General features: G+C 44.3%; 2 protein-coding genes across 5 annotated transcripts; both read left to right on the top strand.

The window, feature by feature from the left end:
• The first annotated feature begins 1,867 nt into the window (after window positions 1-1,867).
• On the top strand, window positions 1,868-3,825 carry vsx1 (visual system homeobox 1 homolog, chx10-like). Its single transcript, XM_028989711.1, has 5 exons — window positions 1,868-2,325; window positions 2,429-2,507; window positions 2,599-2,722; window positions 2,806-2,986; window positions 3,092-3,825. Exons 1-5 carry the CDS (start codon window positions 1,935-1,937, stop codon window positions 3,340-3,342), a joined length of 1,026 nt encoding a protein of 341 aa, XP_028845544.1. The 5' UTR covers window positions 1,868-1,934; the 3' UTR covers window positions 3,343-3,825.
• A 3,868-nt stretch (window positions 3,826-7,693) lies between these two features.
• acss1 (acyl-CoA synthetase short chain family member 1) lies at window positions 7,694-20,426 on the top strand. 4 transcript variants are annotated; one of them, XM_028990005.1, is made up of 14 exons: window positions 7,694-8,196; window positions 8,277-8,373; window positions 9,037-9,236; window positions 10,681-10,856; window positions 10,965-11,117; window positions 13,521-13,668; window positions 14,301-14,438; window positions 14,809-14,901; window positions 15,963-16,075; window positions 17,651-17,777; window positions 18,045-18,172; window positions 18,276-18,339; window positions 19,333-19,454; window positions 19,579-19,758. In XM_028990005.1, the coding sequence occupies exons 1-14, from the start codon at window positions 7,905-7,907 to the stop codon at window positions 19,756-19,758; spliced, it is 2,031 nt and encodes a 676-aa protein (XP_028845838.1). In that variant the 5' UTR covers window positions 7,694-7,904. The 4 variants fall into 4 exon arrangements, with proteins under 4 accessions (XP_028845838.1, XP_028845837.1, XP_028845840.1 ...); XM_028990004.1 differs by having other exon boundaries at window positions 17,651-18,172; window positions 19,579-20,426; XM_028990007.1 differs by lacking the exons at window positions 18,276-18,339; window positions 19,333-19,454; window positions 19,579-19,758 and having other exon boundaries at window positions 17,651-17,674; window positions 17,778-18,170.
• The last annotated feature ends 1,042 nt before the right edge of the window (window positions 20,427-21,468 follow it).

The raw sequence follows: 21,468 nt of genomic DNA, 5'->3' as shown, positions 1-21,468 counted from the left end.
TTTTCATTCCACCCTCATTTTTTTCGATAAAACCACGCCGATTTACAGCACGCACGTAATCATCACGTGTAAAAAAAAAAGACATTCTTTATATATATATACCACCAGAACCCATCATAACTGTACGGTTATTGTTATGGCAAATATATATATTAAGAATGTCTTGCATTGCAGTATTTTTTATACGGTTTTAAAAGAGGAAAAGTCGTTTTTTTTATACCAATTTTACCATTATTTTACCTTGTTCGAATTTTTGTTCATGTTTATTTAAACTAGCGCGTTTTATTTCTGACCTTTAAAGCAGTGATGGGATACTCCTTCTTTTTATTCGTTTCGGATATGCCGGGATCCTGCTCAGAATTAGGCCACGTGATTTGTCGACTAGTCCAACCAGCTCCATGTGCCGGGAGCTCGCCAGAGAAAATTATTTTAAAGACATTTAAAATAATAATAATAATAATAATAATAAACGTTACGATCTTTAAGAGATTAAAAATCTTGGCCGCGGAGAATCGCTGGAAAATCTTCTCTGGAAAATAATGAGCAGAAAAACATTTACTGATTAGTTTAATCCCGGATAATCTCATATGATGACACCATGAAACCCGTTTTTGTAATCCGGCCCTTAAAATAACAGAATAATTTCGCCATGCCGAGCGGAGAAACCATTTCTTCGAGGGCCAGCACAGACCAAACGACAACGAGTGACATTTCTAATGGCTTTACGTTAAAACGACCTCGTCAAAAGCAACTATTCCCGATCTGGAAATTACAAATTGCCAGAGCCACGTCATAACCTGTTCATGTTCATTACGGTCATCTACGTCACCACAACCCATCATAACTGTACAGTTATTGTTATGGCAAAATCAAACGCGGCCAGATTATTTGCCCACATGTCAGACTTTTTAGACATGATATGTAACGCGGCACTGTGAAATAAATTGAACAAGATCTGAACAAAAATGTTTTGTGTGTTTTGTCGTATTTTGGAAGATTTAACAAGGAAGAACCGGATTTACCACGTGGACGTGGGCCCTAAAAGCAGATTTGGCGCGGCTCTGTATTCCCGTGATAGATTAACGAAAGGGTAAACGAATTTAAATTTCATTAAACGATCTTGTGTAAGACGATTTCTCTAATTGCGTTTTAAATCACGCCGCTGATGGAGGTGGGGGGAGGGGGCGGTACCAGGTGACTCCACCTTCTCCCTCCTCTTCCTCCCCTCAATCCGGCGGGATTACGCCGTAACCTGTCCCTCGTTTTGACTTCCTCGCCCTGAAGATGGACAATTACGCGCACGTCGGGCGCGCGCGGGGATTACGGGCTCTAATTAGGACGCGCGTCACGTGACCCCGTTTACCTGCGAACCCGCAGCAAGAGCCGCATCATCCCATTCCAAAAAAAGGCTCAAATCAAACCAAATGTTTTCATCAGTGTTTTATTTCTTAACCGCCATGCAAAATAATAGTAGGGTTCACGAGAATAAAAGCGACAAAATGATCGAAAAGGTGTCAAAACAGGCGTCTTTAAGGTCGGAATTAATATTCTAATGAAGTTTCTGTATTGTATTATTTGAGTGTTTACACTAATAAAATATAATTTGTGGTTGTTTGTTTGCCGGCCAAAATTACACGATTTAATTTTATTCTGTAACGACCCGTCAAACGTCACGTCAGCGTGAAATCTGTCGTGTGGAGCAATAAAAAAAAAAACTACTTAGCAGCCGTTCAGACGGAGAGAAGAAGAAAATCCGTCTCGGATTTAAAGGAAAATTGGTGGCAATTAATCCTTTGGGATTGAAAAGGAAAACGCCCCCCACCCCTTTCCCCGCGTCCGACTGCCTCGTGTCGGACCTGATTGGACGCCGGGGGGCGCGGCCCGTGGATAAATCGTCACCGCGCGTCGCGGCGCGGCGCAGAGAAAGTCCCACCATGACGGGGAGAGAGGAGGCTGCTGCGGACCACAGGCCCAAAGTGAAGATCCTGAGCCCCGCCTTCGCCATGGACAAGTCGCGCCTCGGCGCCTCGGGATTTAGGCCCAAGGGCTTCGCCATCACCGACCTCCTGGGCTTGGAAACCGACCTGCAGCCCCACCAGTCCGGACCCGGGGCCGGGGGCGCCAGCGAGGGTCCCAGCGCCGGGATTGGGGGCTTCTCTTTCGCGGGGGGGTCCCTGCCGCTGGGCTTGGGCTTCCTGTGCAGCCTGGCCGCCCAGCAGCCCCCCGGAGCCCCCTGCTTCCTCCCGAGCCACATACCCCTCCTGCAGTCCAGGTCCGAGGGCCACTTCATGCAGAACCTGGAGCCGCCGCGCGACGCGTATTCTGGTACGGGCTCGTTTTTCTCTCAACGTTTCACCAACGCAATAATAACGTTCGGAGGGCTGTTGTGCGTCCGTTGGAATTGAACCGAGCTGTGTTTGTGCTTCAGATGACGAGTGTCTCTCCGGCGACCGCAGCGACGGCAAAACGTCGGCGAACTCACAGAAGAGGAAGAAGCGGAGACACAGGTACCCCCCTCCTCCCCGTCCTTTACGCACTCCATCCGCCGGGCCGCCCCCCCCTAAACTCACGCCCCGTCCTCCCGCGTCCTCCCCACAGGACGGTCTTCACCTCCCACCAGCTGGAGGAGCTGGAGAAGGCCTTCAACGAGGCGCACTACCCGGACGTTTACGCGCGGGAAATGCTGGCGATGAAGACGGAGCTGCCGGAGGACCGGATACAGGTGAACATTTTAACAGCTCGTGAATGCATAATATCAATCATATGGGCAATTTTCCAATTGAAAAAAACCTTTTTTTCTGCCAGGTCTGGTTCCAGAACCGCCGGGCCAAGTGGAGGAAGCGGGAGAAGTGCTGGGGCCGCAGCAGCGTGATGGCGGAGTACGGCCTCTACGGGGCCATGGTGCGCCACTCCATCCCCCTGCCCGAGTCCATCATCAACTCCGCCAAGAGCGGCATGATGGGCTCCTGCGCGCCCTGGCTGCTAGGTGAGCGAGGGCCATAATAAACATGTCATGAACTGGAATAAACCGATCGCCATCGAAACGGTCGAGGCGACTTCAGAAACTCTAAATTGCCCGTCTTGCCCGCAGGGATGCACAAGAAGTCCATAGAGATGATAAAGAAGTCCCCCGGCTCCCCGGACTCGTGCCACTCGGAATCGTACGCGGAGGAAGGGAGAGGGAGGGACGGCGACGCGTCGTGGCCGCCCCGGGCCCCCGCCGACGACCCCGAGGACATGGCGATAGACCTGTCGAGCTCCTCCAAGCAGGACAACAGAAGCACTTTCAAACCCTCGCCGCGGCCCAGCCCGCCCAAAAGCGACTCGGACGACGAGAGCTAAGTCCCCCGGAGCCGGGGCGCACGACGAGGACTGTTATTTCCCACCCCGCGACCCAGCGTGGGATCCACACAGGCTGTTAGATGTTTTTTTTTTTTTTACTATTATTTTCTTTTTCTTCGTCCTTCGGTTGTCGATCGATATTGTTTTAGAAATTTGAATGGTTTTGAAATGAAAGCTTCTATGTATTATTGGTATTTATATTATATTGCAAGAGAAGGCGTTTACGGAAGGAGCGGAAATCTGCACGTGTTTATTATGGTAAATGATTCCACGCGGAATGCCCCGTTGGAATTGGACCGTGTGTGGACGTTGCGTTGTGGGACTGGGGGTCGGGGGACACGCAACAGGACGGCATACATGCAAAAAAAAAAAAAAAAGGGTTTCCAAAAGCACTTTAACTGTGTTGATGCTGAATGTCCGTTCTTACTTCATTACGACAGTGCAAAGCGTCTCAAAAATAAATATTTTAAATATTTTATGCAACCCTTTTTTGTGTATTTCCTTCAGAAAAATGCAAACCGAATCCAACGTAGAGTGCATCTCTTTAGGAAAAGACAAAAACAAGTACCGAATTCCAGGTCTTGATCACAGTCTGCACTTCTGTAAAATCAAAAAGCAATTTATGCAAGAAATTCTTTTACTGCAGCGATTTTGAACAGCAAGTGAAGTTTTGCATTAATGCTATAGTACATGCTGTAGTGTACCATTGCTTAAAATGTCTTGTTCTTTAGTCACACATCCGTAATTGCTTAACAGGAATGCTGTTAATGTGATAAGCTATTATGCTTTGGGGACGAGGGACCCGCAAGGAACACAAAACTGCACGCAAGGTGGCATCTCTGGAAAAAAAAAAAAGACTAGCAAGATTTGTCAAGAAACAACACTGTAAAGAACGTTGTAATGTCAGAATGCCATCAGATAATCACTCACGGTTCACACACACACACACACACACACACAGACACACACACACACACCAGTCTTACACACACACTCACGCCTATGGTCAATTTAGAGTCGCCGGGATTCGAACCCATTACCTTGGAGGAGTGCGGCCCCCATCAAACAATATAGTAATAATAATCGCTTTCTGCAAATGACATTAGAAAAGCCCATTAAAGCCTGTGAGTGAAATAAAAAAAACGTTCTGAAATAAGGTTGCTTGCGTTCGTGTTCGTGAGGGAAAGCTTGCCACCGTGGACCACCGTGGACCATGTCACACGTTGCTCTACTCACTCTAAGCCCCATTGTAGTGGCTTTAGCTGCTATTAAATATGATAAACGCTGTGACCATTGCCCTAGTTTGAACTTGAGATTCACATTAATGCCTAGTCGTGTGTTTTTGGTTTTTATGTTAATCTTTAAAATCCCAAACATAATCACGAATAATTCTCACTTAATGGTCCTCAAAGCACATAATTGCTCATGTACCCTGATTTTCATACTCTGGCATAAATGCACCATTGAATTAAATCGCATTTTGTTCAGGAGCAACGAACGCTGACTGTTCTCTTCCTCGCCACCTGACTGAAATACAGACATATTTTTCCCATATTTCAGAGCTTTGCAACTTGATACATTAAAATGTCTGGTTTTCCCAGGCCGTGGAAATGCATGGTAATAACTACATAATTATTATTTAAAACATTATTGCTTTAAAGGTAAACGAGGAGCAGAGTCAAAAGAAAGCGGGTTAAAGGCACACGCACTCAGGCTTGTGAAGTGGTGGTGCACATGGGAAAACCACGCAAAAGCCAGTGTTGTGGAGGCCCTGGAAAAGTCAAAGAAAGGACACTGACCAAAACAGTAGGATTCTACGTCCGTCCATCCCCGCAATATAAGTTTTTTTTTTTTGAGAGAGAGACACCATCTACCGGAATCAAATTCCTTGTATGTGATTGCACATACTTGGCCAATAAACACAATTCTGATTCTGATCAGAGGCAATTCGGTCAACAATAAAGATGGTATTATAAAGCAGACAATTGCAGAAACATCCTGTTTTTCCTCAAATCACAGTATTATTTTTCAGACTTGCATTAAAAAACACATTTGGCGTAGGTGACATTACGGGTGAGTAATTGCTTTCGCCGAGGACTGGAGAAAAAAACAGATTAGCACGTAACTGGAATAAAAACACAACAGAGATTAAGGATACTTTGCGCCAAATGAAAGGCATTAAAACTATTAAAATGTTATCAGCCAGAATGCAACCCGCAAATCCTTCAGCCACTTTCATATCCCTCCACGATAGCTTCGTCAAGGCTTTGTTAGCAGATAAATGAGCAAATACACTATTGTTATTATCATCCATTAGGGAAACAATATTCAATAATCTTAATTGTGGCAGCAATGAGACTAAGTAAATTAAACAGTAATCTCTGGCCTGCTCTTCTTTCAGGCCCTGTCCTGTCATATTCTTGTCAAATTATCTGTGACTTTTAACTTTAGGGCTTTGTCTACTCCATTCCTACGCCCCACCCTGTTCTCTAGTGTCTGTTCCGAGGTCACATGACAAGCTCAGAGGTGAGTTTTTAAAAACCCACTTTTACACGCTGGCTTTTAATCCACTCTTAACTCTTTTTACTATGTTGTCTAAAATGTTTTCTGTTTTATTCGACCCCTTGTTTAATTCAAACAGCTGCATGTTCTACCTTATTTTATTTTATTTTTTTATTTTTAATGAACTTTTTGCCCATGTCTCTCCTGTTCCTTGTAATTTCATTTAATTGTATTTTATTGTAATGTACAGCTCTTTGGTCTGATGCTTTGTTGTGTTAAAGTGCTTTATTGAGTAAAGTGGAAATTCTAGAAAAAAAGACATTATCTGTTTTGGTGCTGATATTTATTTTGACGCCGTTGAACGATATAAGCTCCTCGAGAACTGCACATTAAATAATAGGATTATTGCATGGCTACACGTCAAAACAAGCACAGCAAAACAATCCTCTAAATCGCAGGCAACACGCTGATCGCCATCAACACCAGTGGCCCTGGAGGTCTGCGGTGTTTTAATTAGGTAGGTAATGAGGTTCACGCCGCGCTTTGCGTAGCATCGTTTTAAACGTACAGCATTGTGCTGTGTTTTCCCCTTGGGGGGCTGGCAACCCAACCAGGGTGGGACCCTGCCCTGCACCCACTGTCCCGGGATGGGCTGCGGCACCCATGAACCTTTACTGGAGATTGAGCATATACTGACAGCAAGAGAGGGTGAGTACTGGCTTTACCAGAACACTTACAGATGCCCTCGGAAATTTACATTCAATCACCACGGACATAAATGTAATGCTTTCAGCGTTTCTTAAATAATTGTTCTTGAATAATTGTTCAAAATGAAGAGTTTGAATGTATTTTGTATTCAACTGTATTCATAACCACAATCTAATGCTTAGTAGGCCTCAAACGGCCAACGAATGATCAACATGGTTGAGGCTGGGTTTTGGGAAAGCCAGTCCAGAAGTTTCCCATTAGCCAACTTTATCCATTCCACCGCCAGTACTGATGTGTGTTTTTAGAGGAAGTCCTCCATCTTCATTATTCTATCCACTTTGTGCAGTGTGCCAGCATCACTGGCAGCGAGTCAGCAGTAAAGCATGATACAACCGAGTCTGATTGTTGCTACACTGTTCTTGTGTTTGAAAGCCTCCTCCTCCAAAAAAAAAAAAGTGTTGTTATTGTGGCCAAACTCCCTTTTTGTCTTGCCCGACCAAAAAAAAACCTTTGGCTTGTACACATAGGGAGCTGCCAATTTCAGTAGCTCCTGAAGTCGTCTTTTTGAGGAGAAACATCTTTCTTGGATGACAGTGACACTGGCGTTCCAGACGTTTCCAGTTCATGACAGGTTTTGGCCTTGGTGGTTCCTGGGTTGTTCTGAACACCGTAAAAAAAAACTACAAAAAGTTAACAGGCTTTCGCCTTCTCAAGTTAAAAGATATTGTGGATGTATACGTATATTTCACACTGTATGTGTAACTTTGGGCCTATGGAGATTTCAGTACCAACATGAAACTTCTCCATCAAATTAGTTATAACTGAATTCAAATACAAAAAAACCCCATAAACCTTAAACCTTGTGTGTGTGTGTGTGTGTGTGTGAATGTGGGGTACTGTTGACCCTGATGACAGAACACGCAGTTCTTGTTTTTACCACTAGGTGTCAGTAGAAGCCCGTGGCTGCCGCGACAAGTTTTCACTGTTTTGGCCTGTTAACTCTCAAGATAATGCTTCTTAAATCATTATATTAGTATATGATTTGGTGTAAATGACGTTAAGGCCTTGTGGGTGCTCATAATCATTATTTGCGAAGTGTTACTCGTAGGTTTGTTTTGCGCTGACTGCGTTTCTGGTAAGGGTGACGTCGTGTGTTTATTAGGCGATAAAAGAACATCGGTAACCGCGGCGCATCATGTCCGATCAGCGGGCCGGACTTGAGCAACTTGTTGCGCGCCTTGCGTTGGCAACGTCCGCGCGGTGAGGGACGGAAGGATGAGCGGGGGGGGGACCGCGGCTCCTCCGCCTGAAGGGGACGCGGAGGAGGGGAAGACGGAACACTCGTGGACAACATGGCCGCGCGCGGGAGCCGCACGGCGCTCCTCCGTCTGCTCGGGAGACGGGACGTCGCGTCCGGGAGAAGCGCGCCGCGCCGCCGCTGCAGCGGCGCGCCGGTGCGGGCTCCGCTGGCCGGACGCTCCTACGCCGACCTGTACGCGCTGTCGGTGCGCGACCCCGACGCGTTCTGGGGGTCGGTGGCCGAGGACAAGCTGACGTGGAGCAGAGCGTTCGAGCGGGTGAAGGACTGCGACGTGGAGCGCGGCAGGATCGGCTGGTTCCTGGGGGGGCAGCTCAACGTGTCGGGTAAGGAGGATTGGGGTCCCGTGCAGGTGTGCCATGTGATGATGATGATGATGGTGATGGTGACGACGTCTACTCCGCAGTGAACTGTCTGGACGTGCACGTCGCCAGGCACCCAGACAGAGTCGCCCTGATCTGGGAGAAGGATGAACCCGGAACAGAGGTCAGGGTGACATACAGGCAAGTGTAATAATAAAAAAATGACAATAAGAATGTAATCAAATTGTTTTTTTTTTTTGCTCCCACATGCTTTGGACCTACTGCGTTGCTTTTAATGACGTCATAGTGTCCATCTTTATAAAGTGAAGTGATTGTCATTGTGATACACAGAAGCACAGCACACGGGGACACAACGAAATGTGTCCTCTGCTTTTAACCATCACCCTGAGTGAGCAGTGGGCAGCCATGACAGGCGCCCGGGGAGCAGTGTGTGGGGACGGTGCTTTGCTCAGTGGCACCTCAGTGACACCTTGGCGGAACCGGCAACTGTCTGATTACGGGGCCACCACTGTCCCTTGAAAGAAGGGCAGGATTTGGTGTATGTCAGCCGGCAAAGCTGCAGTAAAACTAGTATAACTCCAGCAACTTCCTCCGCTGGGGTGTAAAACAGGAAGTGAGGCTTTAGTGACTTCAGTATTAAACCCAGAGGGTGTGTCGTTAAAGCGCTTCTAAAAACACACACAGACCCCCAAATGAGGGGTATCAGGGCGCCCCTTCTTTTTACACCGCAAAGAGTTTGAAAGGACGAGAGCTTTTCAGGGGAACAGTGATCCACTCAGGGATCCGCCAGCCGCTCCTTGCCAGCAGAACGCCCTTTCTAAACCCCGAATCGTTCTTCCGCAGGGATCTGCTGGAGACAACCTGCCGCCTCGCCAACGCCCTGAAGCGCCATGGGATCCGGAAAGGGGACCGGGTGGCAATCTACATGCCTGTGTCACCCATGGCGGTGGCAGCCATGCTGGCCTGCGCCCGGATCGGCGCGGTGCATATGGTGGTGTTCGCCGGCTTCAGCTCGGAAGCTCTGGCAGGGAGGGTCCAGGATGGTGAGTGAAATGCGGAACCGCTACTGCAGGGTCACGTGAGTCAGCGTTCGTGACATCAGTCTTGAATGGGGACCAAAAGGCGCAGAGCGGTGATTGTGCAATGACGGGATTGTTGAGTTTTTGCAACTTCATGTGATCTTTACAGGAATGGGGTTTGAACTTCCTTCCAAATGGGGCTTTTCAGGAAAAAAATAATGAGAGACATGCAACCCAAATGGGGTCAAAGGTCGTGATCAATTTAGGGACGCTTAGCTGGACCAAGGATGTTGGCTACAGGAGCCACGAGCCATGACTCTGCATGTTATTTTTTGACTGCAGCAGTTGTAGTAAAGGTGGTCAGCGATCATCTGACCTGCTGGTCCCCTGCGCCCTTGCTGCCAGGAGCGGCCGCGGCCGCGGCTCCCGTTTCAGGTTTGGCTGGAAACTTGACCAGGTGCTCAGGAGATAAGCCCACGGTATTTTTGTTGTGTACACACTACCTGCCACTCCAATCCCAACATGACCCAAGCTTTCGAGGGGAGGCGTCAGAATGACCCTTATGTTCCCAACATTGACTTCTGTTCAGCAATTACGGAGAATAATGGTCTGACGGCGCACTCTGACCCAGTCCAAAGGGGACGTGCTGTTCAAGAAGACCACTGAACACGCTGGAGTTGGATTGGGCAAGGCGGCCTCAAAATGACATCTCAATATTTCAACGAAATTCCTCACAACTGATATCTAGGAATGGAGATGGTCGGGCGATGGTCGCTCTCCACACTTAGGTCATTATACGTGACCCTAGAATTGCAAACCCGGGTTTGCAATTCATTCGAAGGGCGTGTTTATAATATTTTTCTCATTCCCAGTCCCGTTTACTTTTTTTTCCCCCCTTTCCTGTCTCAGTCACATGACTCTATAGGAATCTCATGGGAATCCTGTGACCCCTGGGATTCCCAACAAGTGGCAGCTAATGCCTTGGAGACCGACAGGCCGCTCTGGCTCTCAGACCCGTTTGGGCTTGTTGCTGTTGCTGTGCACTCTAGGAAACATAAATTCATGGATGGTATGATACTGGTCTCTACTTAAAGAAATCGACTCCATTGGCTGTGTGAAGGATGCGATAGATATGCCTGCAACTCTGCTAATTCTTTCCCCCTCAACCATCTATTCTGAGACAAATTCCATATCGCTTGCCTTCATAAGCCTGCGTGATAATGCTTTGAATTGAAATCTCGGGTTTCCCTGTTCAAACTGCAGCGCTGCCTTTTTACCCGTAGTCATTGCAAATCCACAATTTGCACACATACATGCGACATTCCCGTTGGACTCCAGCCATGTGAGATGGTTCTAATTTTGGCGCGCGGCTGACAAAGTGCATGTCAGACAATGCGGGGGGACATCCGAAGCATGTTCCGTTCCCGGGATGCTGCGTGTGACGGAGTGCATCCTCCTTTCTCCACAGCCCAGTGTAAAGCCCTGATCACATGCGACCAGGGGGTGAGAGGCGGGCGTGTCATCAACCTGAAGGCAACGGTGGACGCCGCTGTGAAGAGCTGCCCGTCTGTCCAGCATGTATTTGTGGCTCGGAGGACCGGCGACAGGGTTCCACCGGGCAAACTGGACGTCCCCTTGGAGGAGGTGGGGGAGTCAAGCAGTGTCTGTTTCAGGTCCTCCTTAAACTCCTGAGATCATTATCTGAGCAGAGGTGCTGATCTTTAATTCTCACCCCTCTTCTCTGGTCTCCAGGCCATGGCTAAGGAACCTGCTGAGTGTGTCCCGGAGGCCATGGGCAGCGAGGAGCCACTCTTCATGCTTTACACCTCAGGAAGCACCGGCAAGCCCAAGGGCATCGTCCACACCCAAGCAGGATATCTTCTCTACGCAGCCCTCACCCACCAGGTCCGTCCTGCTCTAGTGCCAACAAACGGCCCCATTTACCAACAGACAAACTTATCAGTCAGGTCCCATACTCACCACGTGATGCCAAACTTTTAACAAAGAATGAAATGAGCCTAGAAGGAATTTTGCTAAATAAGTGAAGACTTATTTATTTTCTTGGAATAATAATTAGAATATATTTATAATATATTTTGGTAAACCAAGCTTCTTGGTGTATTCATTTTACATTCTCTCTATTACAATAATCTATTGACATTGTTGGTATTAATTCTATGATAAATATAAAACCAGTAATATGGCAATAAATACAGAAAATCAGTATATTGATTATATACAGTGCAGTGGTGGGGCAGTGGTGGCCTAGTGGTTAAGGAAGTGGCCCCGTAATCAGCTGTGTATCACGTGTGACAATCACTTCACTTTCATATACTAGTTAAAAGTTTGCAGAAGTAGTTCTGATATAGTTCAGGAAGTAAAGAAAAAGTGAAAGATCCGTGCTACAAGAGCTGGGAATTGGTCTCTCCCACAATCTGGTAATTGATGAATGATCCCCTATAAGGTCGACAGGTGTACATTTATTATTATATAATAAATGGATTATATAAATCAATATTTGATCAATATTTTTATTACATCAGACAAGATTTAGTTTTGGTTTAGTAGAATGGATTTTGGATGTGGATATGGATGCATGTTTGGAATGTATTTGAAATGTAGAAGTACCAGTGGGCGCTCGGGGTTGAGGGGTAAACGTCATTCTGACTTATTGTTAAGTCATGACAAGCAGCTGACTGGAGGATGTTGCTAATCACAGATGGAGCTATTTCTTAGCTAAATAGCCAAAGCGGCATTTTTATGTGGCTGCCAGATATGAATTGGACCCTGTATGCCTTTTAGAAAACATTGCTGTTTGCACTGAGCAATATAGGCTGGCCATGTCTCATGACACATGTCGTAATTATTGTTGTCAATAATTTATTGAGGGTGGGTCAAGTCTGGGATCTTCACTGACCTCACGTTCTTATCAGTTGTGCGCACCCTTGCATAGTTGGTGTGCTGCTGAGAGGTGAAATTAGCCGGTTTGTCCGTCACAGTAAAACATCTGTCTTCTCTCTGGTCTGGATGGATGGAGCCATGATGGTGTTTCTCATAACGATGGACAGCGAATGCGTGCTGCTAATTTAAGTGGCTTACGAGCTCAGAGCACCACAGACAGACATTAGCTTGGCGTTCCTCTGCCCCGTTTGGTGCAGAGCTCATTTGGGCATCTAATAACAAACAAAAGCTGCTTTATTTCGCCACCCCTCCCCACCCCAAAAACAGGACTCCATAGGGTGCTGCCAGGGACTGGGACCACCAGCACTGAGCACTGGGAATATGCTGAATATGCTCATGGTCTGGAGTAGAGAAACTGATGGGTGGAAGACTGCAGGTTAATCAGCCAATCATCAGCTTTTCATCTAGCTGTTCATGAATAGCTTATCTCAAAAATGACATTAATTGAATATTTAGATCTGTAACATTCAAAATTGGATGTTGAAACTGAACCATTATTACATTCTGAAAAATTCAGTGTTAACTTTCATAGAAACTGAGTGCAGGTTGTGATGTGTGTGTGTGTGTGTGTTTGTGTATATATGCAGTTTCACTAACTGAAATTACATAGATATTTCTAAATATTTGAAGTTTTTTATAGTTTGATTAAAATGTTTTAAATTAGATTAATTGTAGATTATTAAATTACCATACATCTGCACAGTACAGTGTTTTGGGGAAAGAAATAGATGAAAAGAGTTTTAAAATCGTTTGTAATTGAAAAAGTGTTTTTCACCTTTTTTGAAGAACAAATTTAAAAGAATGACGAAAAATGTAAAAAATGTAATAGAATTTAATGAAATTGTGCTCATATTGTATTTAGCATTCAGAGTTTAAGGTTGTAATGATACTGGGCTTTATTGGGTTGGTAGATGACCAGACGGCCATAAAAATGCAGGTTCAAACCAATGCTTCCATTTACTAATGTTGCGGTTAGATCCTCGGGATGAGATCCAAGGCTCAGGTGAAGAGAGTCCAAGATGAGGCTGGCTGATTATTTGCCAAGTCTATTGAGAGGAATAAAGTTGTTCTTACGAGGTGTTACGATCAGCCGTTCAGTATTGCTGTCATTCTCCTCACGAAACATCACACACACCGTATTTACATACTTATACCTTGCCATCTCAAGGTCAAATGCCTGGAACCATTGTTTTTCAGACTTGGCCTTGCAAGAAAAACGTTATTCCATGAAAAACTAGGGACAGAGAATAGAGAAACAAAAACATGGCCTATAAGCTGGATAAACTATGTATATGTAAAATGATATGAAATTAAATATTTTGACACTGTATCATGATTTCCCTGCAGTACGTGTTTGACTACCACGCGGGGGACGTGTTCGGCTGTGTGGCGGACATCGGCTGGGTCACGGGCCACAGCTATGTGGTGTATGGACCATTGTGCAACGGTGCCACCACCGTGCTGTTTGAAAGCACGCCTGTTTACCCAGACCCTGGTAAGATATCGCGCTGTAATGTGCTTATCACGCAGAGCTGAGTGTGTAAACATGTTTGATACTGCAAGAACAAACAGGAGATATGGCTGTTTTTCTGTGCATGTGTGTGTGTGTGTAAATGGTAGGATTAGTGCTTGACTCTGACAACCCCTCAGATCTGCAGAGAACATCATCACCACAGGGGTCATCGGTGTGTGATAGGTTATCCCTTTATCAGCCCTCCTCAGCTACAGCATATCTAAAACCCTTTACAGCGCTGCTGGTTAGAGGTAGAACACGGTGTGTTTGGTAACATCCTGTTCTTATCCCTTCCTCATTATATTTGACCTTTAATGACTCTTTGATAAGAGAAAACATAATACATCTTATCGTGTAATATTATAATTACAGCATTGTAAAGGAATTGCTCAATATGTATAGCATTCATCTATTATGACTCACTTTGAATGAGGCACATCTTGGTTTATCTGGCCGATATCATGAGCAGTAGTTCGGCATTTCATTAGAAACTGCATCAGTAGCCGCTGTATATCATTAACCGCAGTTCTTGGCAGGTCTTATTATGCCGTAAAACAGCATAATAAGACAGTTTGTGAATGATACAGCGGCAGGTTGTCATGTGTGCATTGTAGGGCGATACTGGGAGACTGTGCAGCGCCTGGGAATCAACCAGTTCTACGGCGCCCCCACTGCCATCCGCCTGTTGCTGAAGTACGATGACAGCTGGGTTAAGAAGTACGACCGTTCCTCCCTGAAAACACTCGGCTCGGGTGGGTTGAGCAGCCGCGGCGGCGGCAGCAGCAGCGGTGAAATGAAACAGACAAACATTAACCTCGCCGGGGCTTTTCCCAAGAGTGAAGAGCTGGGTGCTGAGGTCACCTTCTCACCAAATGTACGTTATTAAGCTCTGAGCGCAGGCTGGAAACAATGGAGCCCTGACATTCCGCCAGTGCAACCGGGACAGGGGCTGTATTGTTAAACAGACCTACAAGCCGCTATTTAACAACCAGGAGCAACAACGGTTCGATGTCGTTAGTTTTCTGTATTAAAAGTTCTGTGAAAAAAAACGTGCATACGCTGCAGAACGTGGAGTAAACGTTTCTGTGCATATTCAGAGTGTGTGTGCTTCCCTTCTTGTAGTGGGCGAGCCCATCAACCGCGAGGCCTGGGAATGGTTCTACCACGTAGTTGGAGAAAGCCGGTGCCCCCTGGTGGATACGTGGTGGCAGACCGGTACGTGCGTTTACGCCAGTTCCTCCGCATTTCTACGGAATGGGAATTGCCATGGACGATAATTCCGTGGTGACTTGACAACACGCCACACACTTATTTTTGCAGAGAATTCCAGCTTGTCGGCTCCTCTCCGCCCTGTCATGGTTTAGCTAGCTCATATCAGCTAGCTAGTTCATTAGCGATGTGATCGCTAATTAACTAGCTGTAACAACCCTAAAGTTTTTTATTTTATTTCACCAAATGACACCAAATGACACCGTGTTCATTTCAAATGATCTAATAATTTGGCTAATAAGTTTGATGGTGTGAAATCATATTTGAAGTGTTGCTTCCTTTGACGAGATATTTCTGTTTGCAGAGTCAGAAAGGTTTTATGTTTGAATTGCTGCATAAAAGAAACCCTTTTATTCATTTTTTTAACCGTACAAATAAACTACTTTAAACTTTCATATAATGTCACATTTTATGAAATGCACGTTTTAAAAGAATTTATTTCATTTGCTTGTTGTGCCAGTTTCCCATGGCAACTGTGCATAAACATATTTATTATCTTATCAGTGAGTGTCGCGGTGATATGAAAGGCAGACAGGTAACGGCAGGGTAAGCTGATGGTCGTTTGTTTTTTTGCCGCATTATGCGAATTCATAAACAAAAGCTGATTATTCCGGATGGCGTAATAATAAAATGCGTACCGTTAGAACAAAGCATGCCGTATTGGGGGCCGCTTTTGTTGTGGTGCTGTCTGGTGATCTCCGCAGTAATTCTGTCTGATACTCTGTTATCAGCGGCTTATCTCTAATTTGCGATTAGCACTAGGAACATCTGCATCCTGCGTAGAAAATGAATTAAAATAATCTCACCCCGGACCCTCCGCCCTCAGCCGCGCTCCTCCGCTCACCCCCCCTGATGGGCAGAGGCTCTTGAGGGTCGGTGAAATGGAAAGGTTGTGGCCTAAATCCTCAAGAAGAAAAAAAAAAAAGGACTTTCTGGGGGCGAAATGTTTTGGGTCTCTCTTGTTTCTCTACTTTTCTTTCTTCTTCTTCTTCCATGTTCCCATTCAGAGACGGGTGGAGTCTGCATTGCCCCACGTCCATCAGAGGAGGGTGCAGAGATCCGGGCTGCCATGGCAATGAGACCCTTCTTTGGCATCCAGCCGTCCCTTATGGGAGATAAGGTGACCTTCCACCGATTTTTTTTTCCGCAAATCTTTTCACTTCATGGGAACGTGTCATATTCTTTTCCTTGTTTTTGTTCCCCCCTGTGTGCTGCACCCTCCCCCACATACTTTCTGAATAAACAGTGAAACAGTGCGGCTGCACAGGGTGGGGTGCTCTGGTGTGGAGGAGGGGACGGCAAGAGTTAACAGACTCATCATTAAACTGGGACATAATGCCATTGATCTCCTGGCGTGTGGCCTGACCTGTGAAGAATACCATCCATATGCTGGCCCGTGCCAACTGCTCCTGCCCCGTCTCCTAAAAGGGTTAATAAGTGGGAGAGATGTGGGCGGGGTAGGGAGAGTGGGGCAGGTTTGGAGGGTGGTGGATTAGTGACCACAGACTGGGTCAGATGTCTTATGCCAGTAATTTGAGTAGTCTCAAATGGTAATAAGAACATTACTGCGCCATGCGTGTGGGGTAGTTTACAGATTAATTTAATCCCACAGGAGCAAATTATAATGAAGCTTTATAACCCAGTTTCTGTGGGTTGTTTCTTAATTGTTGGTAATTTCGCCCTGCATAGCATTAATAAAGGACTCTTTGTACAGTGCCACGTTCTGTGAAAGACAGCTTTGTTGCTTATCCTTGGTAACATGGTGTCATGGGGTCTGTGCCTCCTTCATGTCTTCTGCCTTCATGCGGTCTGTTACTCGCGGTCATACATTAATGGTGCCCTGGCTGGTTATTCGGAAAAAATGTATCGTGAAATACGGAATTTGTTTTCATAAAATAAAAAGCGTTGACCGTATTAATGAAAGCACTTTTCAAAAGTTGTCTCTTTCTTTGTTTGGATTCCTAGGGTACTAGGTAATATTTTAATTATTGTTTTAAATGCTGGATCTCCCCAACAATTAAAATATAGCATACATAAGTTTTTTCCTTTTTGAATGAAATTGAATGAAGCATTTAAGGCTTAACTAGTGAATGTCTACAGAACAGTCGTCGTTTTGACGTGTTCCTGTGAATTCAGTTAGTGTGCACCCACCCAGGAATGCTGAGGGACTTTGAACCTGTATTGTACCACAACCATAAAAAAGGAATGATGTCTGGAAGTCACCCAGGATAGAAATAAGGCCTGAACTCTTTATTGTTCTCTTTATACTGATTCTGTCCTCCACATGGAGTAGAAGTTGGGCGTCCCATCCCCCATCACTCAGTTAGCGGCTTAAACTCTAGAGCTGGTCAATTCACTGATTTCTCGGGCTTGACCTAATTGGTCCTCATGGTGGACCGCACCACTGTCCTTCTTATGGCCTGCAATTAAAGCTGCCCCATGTATGTGTGTGTTTTCCCCCTGATTACCAGATTTAGGGGCTTTGTGAGAGATTTGGCTACTTGACCCTTTTCACTCTATGACCTTAACCACTTTCTTAAATCTCTGCCGGGCTATAGAATTATGGTCTTAGCTTAGCTGGTCAAGCTGACTCACTTTTTTGTATTTTTTTAATATCAATGATATATTTTATTGTGTTTTTATTAATTAGTCTAATGTAGAAATACTGAATATATTTTGACACTTTTTCTAACAGGGAGAGGTTATCACCGGAAATGATGTAAGTGGAGCCCTTTGCATCAGTCAGCCCTGGCCAGGAATGGCCAGAACCATATACAGAGACCATGACAGATTTGTTGATGCATATTTTAAACCATATCCAGGTGAATGCTTTCAAATCATCCACTCACCCACTCACTCACTCACCCACCCGACCACTCACTCACCTACCCACTTACTCTCTCACTCACTCACCCAATCACTCACTCATTTACCTGACCACCCACTCACTCTCTCACTCAATCACCCACTCACCTACCCATTCACCTACTCACTCACTCACTCACTCACTCACTCACTCACTCACTCACTCACTCACTCACTCACTCACTCACTCACCCACCCACCCTATGTGTTATTTTTAAATTCAGGTCATTACTTTACTGGTGATGGTGCATACAGGACTGTAGAGGGCTACTATCAAATTACAGGACGCATGGATGACGTTATCAACATCAGTGGACATCGTTTAGGAACGGCAGAAATTGAGGATGTTTTGGTGAGTAACATGAAAAATGGTGTTTGGTTAGTGTATTTTAACCCACATTTAGTTTGCTTGAAGCTGCTTTTCCTGAAACGCTGTATTTGCCTTCATTTTTTAGGATGAACACCCTGAAGTCCCAGAGGCAGCAGTTATTGGTATTTCCCATGACATCAAAGGCGAAGGTAAGGAAAACGTATGCCTGGCCAAGTAATTCCAGATAATAGAGGAGTACAACATGATTAAAGTAGAACTAAAGTTAAAATACCAGTAGTTGCTTTTCAGTGTAATTGACCTTTAAAGATGATCCATCCAGCTATATGAGTGAAGGGAAGCACTGACATGTCTTACCATTTCTTACCTTGTGAGTCGGTTTACTCTACTAGTGCCTGGAAACTCATTTTTTCCACACTGGATATGGAGTTCCTGCCCTTAATTACAAAGTCCGAATTCTCATTTACAATTCATGCAATAATTTTCTTATTGAAGTGAATGATTGAACTTGTCAAATGGTAACTTGTCCAATGGTATGGATGACTTCAGCATGTTTTCCAGAAAAATGACTGTAAATGTAGTGAAAAAAAGTCCCGCCATTTTCATAAATTATATAATGCAAAATGGCTTGTTATTATGTTGCATAAATTATATAATTTATGAAAATGGAAAGACTTTTTTTCACTACATTTCATTTACATTTACCAGACGCCCTTATCCAGAGCGACTTACAATCAGTAGTTACAGGGACAGTCTCCCTGGAGAAACTTAGGGTTAAGTGTCTTGCTCAGGGACACAATGGTAGTAAGTGGGATTCGAACCTGGGTCTTCTGGTTCATATGATAGTGTGTTACCCACTAGGCAACTACCACCCTACCACATTTCCAGCTTCGAAAAATTATGCAGCACATTCTACTACTTAATTTGTCTATGAGTGACATCTAATGGCAGGAATATGAATTGCAGGATACATTTAACGTCCCAATAGCTGCAGATTATGTTCTATACTTGTCAGGCATGACTACACTTGAATACTCTCAGATATTTATTTTTGAAGAGGGGATGACAAGCTGGAAATTTTCCGGGACCTAATAAATTATAATTTAATGCCATAGGCATGATGATGACAGTAATATTACCTGTGTACTTTCTGTAATCATGAATCATTGTCTTTCTTCAAACAGTTCCATTTGCATTTGTGGTTTTGAAAGAAAACGATTCTTTGGACCAGAAAGCTGTTCTTGAAGAACTGAGAAGCCTAGTTGCCACAAAAATTGCCAGATATGCAGTACCTGATCACTTTTTGGTAATATCTTTATTAATGTTTTTTTTTCTTTAGATCTTGGGGAATTTGTTGGTTTTGAACACATCTTTGCAAAAGCATTTTTAAAGTGTTTACACCAGTGACTATAGTGTTTATCCTTTGTCAGGTTGTGAAAAGACTTCCAAAGACACGATCAGGTAAGATTATGAGACGAATTCTGAGAAAAGTGGCCATGGGGGAGTCAGAAAACCTGGGTGATGTGTCCACTCTAGACGACCCCAGTGCTGTCACAGAAGTCATCCAAGCCTGTGCCCAGTACAGGATGCAGATGTCCCAGAAGAAATGAACAGTTATCTGGAAAGGAGGAAAGAAATGAACAATGCTACAGGATGATACAGTGCCTTCTTAAACACAATTCATGACATATTTGCACAACATAGTATTTATATGTTATAATTCTATTTTCTAAAAATCTGAGCTGCAAGTTGGATATATAGAGAGAAATCAAATCACGAACTTTTATCTAGAGATTATAAATGCTTTTCAGTGTAATTGCTTTTTTTTTAGTGAAAGTGAAGTTATTGTCATTGTGATTCACAGCAAAAAGGTGACACAGCAAAATGTGTCCTCTGCTTTTAACCATCACCCTTGGTGAGCAGTGGGCAGCCATGACAGGCTCCCAGGGAGCAGTGTGTGGGGACGGTGCTTTGCTCAGTGGCAGTTTGCCGGATCAGGATTCAAACTGATTACATATAATTACTTAAATAATATAGAAAATAACTTGAGGTAATACTAGACCAACATTTATGAGCATTATAATAATTTTGAATGCCTTTAGTTTTATGTATACATTTTAATAATAATCATTTTGCATGCCTTAACCACACTACTGTATGCAGCCTGTAAAACCATGGCCTTATTTGAGTACTGAATTTTAGCAATAAAACCTGTACTTTTTCGCCTTTTACCTTTGTTGTACAGTAAGAATAAAGTTCACTCATTCATACATCTCTAGCAATTTTATTGGTTTATTGGTGCGTATTTGTTTTCAGAAATTAAATGTAATTTTTATTGATTTGACTTGCCTGCCTGGGTTCAGCGAGTAGGTAGTTAACATAGTGTACCCACACATCCAGCACCCATCCGACAGGTTGTTCTCCAGAAAGACATTTTATCAAATTATTTTATTAAATGTAATAATTTCATAATATATATACATAATACATTTGGACAGATTATTTAAATTTTGGACAGAATATTGAAATGTCAACTTTGGTTTAGGTAAGTGCAACTAACCAAGGGTTATATTTGACAAAGTGAATTTGACAATAATGTGTGACCATATGTGCTTAAAGTAAAGATTTTAACTTTCAGAAACGTGACTGCATCAACTTGTTTGCAGCAAGTACTAAAATGAACAAAATAATAAGAACTGTTGTTGTGAATAAATGGAAATGCAAATTCACATACAATGGTAAAATTGGGGTTAAACTGAACTAAACGTTTTACTTCTCTACATATCCATCAAACTACATGAAACAGTTTTAAACTCCTGTCAGGATTGCCTGCAGCTGGGCTCCACACCTGACTCCAATCCTGACACCCCATAAATGCCGGAAGTTTCCGCCCCTTCTAGGTCTCCGGCATTTTCGTGAACTCAGACATGAACTTGACTTCAGTGGGTGAATGTATGTGTTTTCAGTTCTGGCAATCGCCACACGCCTGCGGGCAAGTTTACGTTCGTTATTGTAGTTAAATTGTTTTTGGCCATCGCGCCAGTCTTTATTTGTGTTTAGTGTTTGTTTATTAATAAAAACCCCTTCCCAGCATGTCAGACCTCTGCGTTTCCTTCCCCCGTAAGCCCGTAGTCGTGACAACTCCTAGCCTGGGAAATTTAGCCTTGTGGATTTAAATTGGATGCCAATGAAACAGATCAGCCAAACCAACCAATAATAGGTTGGAAAGTGTTCTTTACTGAGTCAAAAGTACATTTAATGTAAAAAATTACTAATCACTTAATCCACCTTTTGGTGCCAGTCCTAATGCTGTTCAATCT

This window comes from Denticeps clupeoides, chromosome 8, assembly GCF_900700375.1.
Source record: "Denticeps clupeoides chromosome 8, fDenClu1.1, whole genome shotgun sequence".
Taxonomy (NCBI): Eukaryota; Metazoa; Chordata; class Actinopteri; order Clupeiformes; family Denticipitidae; genus Denticeps; species Denticeps clupeoides.
Note: the sequence above shows the minus strand (reverse complement) of the source record. Positions and strands in the feature narration are given on the sequence as shown.

Coding starts and splice junctions, on each gene's coding strand:
- acss1 (XM_028990004.1), top strand. CDS start 7,905: ATGGCCGCGCGCGGGAGCCGCACGGCGCTCCTCCGTCTGCTCGGGAGA. Junction 9,237..10,680: donor GGCAGGGAGGGTCCAGGATG/GTGAGTGAAATG, acceptor CTTTCTCCACAG/CCCAGTGTAAAGCCCTGATC. Junction 14,902..15,962: donor GGATACGTGGTGGCAGACCG/GTACGTGCGTTT, acceptor GTTCCCATTCAG/AGACGGGTGGAGTCTGCATT.
- vsx1 (XM_028989711.1), top strand. CDS start 1,935: ATGACGGGGAGAGAGGAGGCTGCTGCGGACCACAGGCCCAAAGTGAAG. Junction 2,508..2,598: donor AGGAAGAAGCGGAGACACAG/GTACCCCCCTCC, acceptor TCCTCCCCACAG/GACGGTCTTCACCTCCCACC. Junction 2,723..2,805: donor TGCCGGAGGACCGGATACAG/GTGAACATTTTA, acceptor TTTTTCTGCCAG/GTCTGGTTCCAGAACCGCCG.